The sequence below is a fragment of the Panicum virgatum genome, chromosome 9K (assembly GCF_016808335.1).
Source record: "Panicum virgatum strain AP13 chromosome 9K, P.virgatum_v5, whole genome shotgun sequence".
NCBI classification, from domain to species: Eukaryota; Viridiplantae; Streptophyta; class Magnoliopsida; order Poales; family Poaceae; genus Panicum; species Panicum virgatum.
The window spans coordinates 64,960,843-64,964,157 of NC_053144.1; the positions used below are offsets into that span (position 1 = coordinate 64,960,843).

A 3,315-nucleotide genomic window follows, 5' to 3' on the forward strand; every position below is an offset into this window, starting at 1 on the left:
AGCGCCTATCGCATCGCGAAGGTTCCTGCGCGGCTGCGCAAATGAACGTTTTCTTCGACTCGTTTACATGTGATGATCTGTTCTTTTTTTTTTACGGTGAATTTGATCTGTTCTGAGGAACAGCTCGCGGAGACAGTTTAAAGGTTTCGCGCAAACTGATCGTGGCGTGAGCGAGTGAACACACGGGAGAGTTTATCAGATTTAACACTAACAATCGGGATGTTCAGACAATAGCTTTTGAGTGCGTTGGTTAAATAAGAAGTGCAATCAGTTGAATCTTGGGTGTGCAATGAGTCCATTTACCGTGTCAATCCACGATTACTGCACGGAGAAAAATGGATTCAATTCATCGCGCAAAGCAAACACGGCAGGATCAGGATGCACATTGTCATATAGATCAAGATATGTTTCGAACTCTCATTTGGTCCAACCGGAGCAAATGTCGAGGCCTGTCCAACTAAACTGCAACAACTATCAACTTGTCGAACACACCCATACCACAAGTTCACAAAATGCAACACAAAAGACTTGTTGGGCCCGTATCAAAGTGATCTATATCAATCGAACCGCGTATAAATCGATCAATTAAGTTCCTTCTCTAATCCCCAATCTGAACCGATCAGCCGGCTGCATTCCACTACGTCAATCTGCTTGTGATTGTCTTAGCATTTCACCTCAGCACAGACACTTCCATAGCGACTGCTCGTCTGCTCGAAGCAAATCATAGATGGCAATTCATAACTCGGAGCAGACATGACAAGATGCACAAGATGTCACCGATTGAAAAATGGTTCAAGTTGGTACAAATCACAGCAGAGCCAATAGTCCCAATACCTATCCAACTAAATCTGGACAACAGTCGACACCAAGTATATTACAACTGTAGTTTATAAGACATGCTACTACCAATCTATGGGCATCACTAAGCACGCAAATTCTGAGCCTCCTGAAGTGCTTCCTGCAGATTCTTTACAGCACTGTCGTAGTAAACAAAGCCCATGAACCAAAACTCATGGTTATCAACTGAAACCACCTGAATGTATTTCTCTGATGTGTTTGTTCTGCTTGTCGAGGAGTTAACTGATCGCAGTTGAGCAAGGGGAATGACCACCTACATTTTCAGATAGATAAACAAATTGTAAGTTACGTATTCTTTTTCAAGAAAAAACAGATTTTGGAATTACTGAGTAATATAAGCAAATGAAACTGCCGAAAAAAAATTCATATGTGCACTGATAAAAATAATGCTTACACCAAAGTGGGGAGGAAGGAATCAAGGCGACAAGAACAATAAAAGTAGAACAAAAGGGAGGACCAAAGAAATTCTACAACTTTAATTTCTCACACAAAACAGTACAGCAAGACAAATTGTTTCAAGAAAATTCTGTAAGGCTGATTATCATAATGTAATGAATAAACTTCAGTATGAACTGCATTTCCTCAAACAAACTTTCATAATTCCTGAATCAAAGCAAAACACAAGTAAACTTCATACCTTGTAGTAGCTCCACTCCGTTTTGTCTCCAACCTGGTATGCAAGTGGGTTATCACTGCAGAAGGCCAGTTTTACATTGGACAGGTAAAGTACACCCATAACAGGTCCAGCCGAGGTTGACAAATAGCATGCATATGGCTTCTTGAGTTTTTCGCCCGGAGCGACCTCAAAGGTTTGATGGAAAATTTTTTCATATCCACCTTCTGCAATGACTTTAGTGACCTGGGAGATCCTGCCCATTGCTGCATCAGTAATGCTTGGGCCAGTTTTCACTGTTTAAAGACAAAAAAGGTCAATCTCTCCAGAAAGCAATGTGAAAATGACATTTTCCAACACAGCTATATTAATTGATATGCATCATAAAAAGTGAGAGGAAGGCCTGATCATACTTCAGCTTCTCTACATTGCAATGAAGAAACATAGTTATAACTAATCAAACTAAGATCATACAATGACATATAAAACTTTTACAGTCACCTGAACTAAGAAGCCTTATACTTAATACAAGTCGACTTTAACTATTGAAAAAATGCCGCAAAAACAAATTGTACAGAACACCTAAGTATATTAGACAGGTTACCCTAATTCAACACTAACATAATTTGCACCGTTCAGCGGAAATCCTGAATCAAGAGCCACACCATCGGAATAAGGTTAAACTAGTCAACTAAATTAGTTGCCCCTCTTTTTGTCCGAGCCCATCAACATGGATTCCAGTCAGTTTCATTGTGGCTAAGCAACAGCAGAACCTAACGGCACCTTAATTCCATACTACCATACCAAAATGCACGTGAAAATAAACAGCACAGTTAACAATTTGATGGAAGGAAAACGCAGAGCAACGAGTTCAGAGCTGAAATTGGTGAAAAAGACGAGTATGGAATCGAAGCTCACAGTGCTGCCAGAAGTTGCCGGTGATGTTCTCGGTCTTCCGGGCCGCCTCGCCGAACCTCTTCCCCATCTTCCCGAGCACGTCCTTCACCGAGTCCATCGTATCTGGAAAAAAAAACACATCACACGAAAGCCCCAAGAAAATTAAGGAACGGTCCAAATTCCGGTCGGATCGGCGGCTAACGGGGCCAGATTTGGGGTGCGGGGGTGACGCACTCTTGGGGGCGGTCGCGGCGCCGCCGGCGGGGGTGGAGACGTAGGGGTTGCCGCCGTAGGGAGGCGGCGCGGCGGTGGCGGCATGGTAAGACGGCGGCGGAGGCGGGGCCACGTCCTCCGGCGTGAGCCTCGGGTAGGCCGCGTACTCCGGGGCTGCCGCGGCGCGGTCTCCTCCGCCGGTGGACGCGGCTGCTGCGGGCGGATTCATGTCGCCGGTGGGCGCGGGGACGGTGCGGTGCTTGGCGTTGGTGTCGATGCCCGTACTTCGTACGTTTCGTGGACAAGATGGCAACTGACAGGCCCTCCGGGTTTTGGTTTTGGTTGTGGAATTTATCCGGGATCCGCCGTGCCAACGATGCCACAATTTATAGTTTTTTTTAGGGAAATTTGTGTGTGACACACTGTGAAACTATGGTTTTGTGCCACACACATTGTAAAAGCTAATTTAGTCTTCAACACATCGTAAAAGAGTTGTTTGGTCCGCAACACATTACATTGAATAAACTAACTATTTTCAGTTGAAAGGAGGGGCAAAAATACCAATTTACCCTTGCACCCTACAGTAATACTACGGTAAACATGCTCTAATGATGGATTAGTTAGGCTCATTAGATTCGTCTCGTGGTTTATAGACGAGATCTGTAATTATTTTTGTGATTAGTTTACATTTAATACATCAAATGTTGAAGATTCTCTTACAAAAATACAAAAAT

At 43.7% G+C, this 3,315-nt stretch overlaps 1 protein-coding gene across 1 annotated transcript; it reads right to left on the minus strand.

Moving 5' to 3' along the window:
• Nucleotides 1–754: 754 nt before the first annotated feature.
• Nucleotides 755–2,940, minus strand: LOC120647050 (GEM-like protein 1). The gene is made up of 4 exons (XM_039923658.1): nt 2,603–2,940; nt 2,390–2,491; nt 1,496–1,767; nt 755–1,111 (listed from the first exon to the last, which is right to left on the minus strand). The coding sequence occupies exons 1-4, from the start codon at nt 2,808–2,810 to the stop codon at nt 923–925; spliced, it is 771 nt and encodes a 256-aa protein (XP_039779592.1). The 5' UTR covers nt 2,811–2,940; the 3' UTR covers nt 755–922.
• Nucleotides 2,941–3,315: the final 375 nt, after the last annotated feature.

What these genes read in the sequence shown, in the direction of transcription:
- LOC120647050 (XM_039923658.1), bottom strand. Translation starts at nt 2,810, where the DNA reads ATGAATCCGCCCGCAGCAGCCGCGTCCACCGGCGGAGGAGACCGCGCC. An exon ending in CGGCAACTTCTGGCAGCACT is followed by an intron (nt 1,768 to 2,389) that starts GTGAGCTTCGAT and finishes GTCTTTAAACAG; the next exon opens with TGAAAACTGGCCCAAGCATT. An exon ending in CGGAGTGGAGCTACTACAAG is followed by an intron (nt 1,112 to 1,495) that starts GTATGAAGTTTA and finishes CTGAAAATGTAG; the next exon opens with GTGGTCATTCCCCTTGCTCA.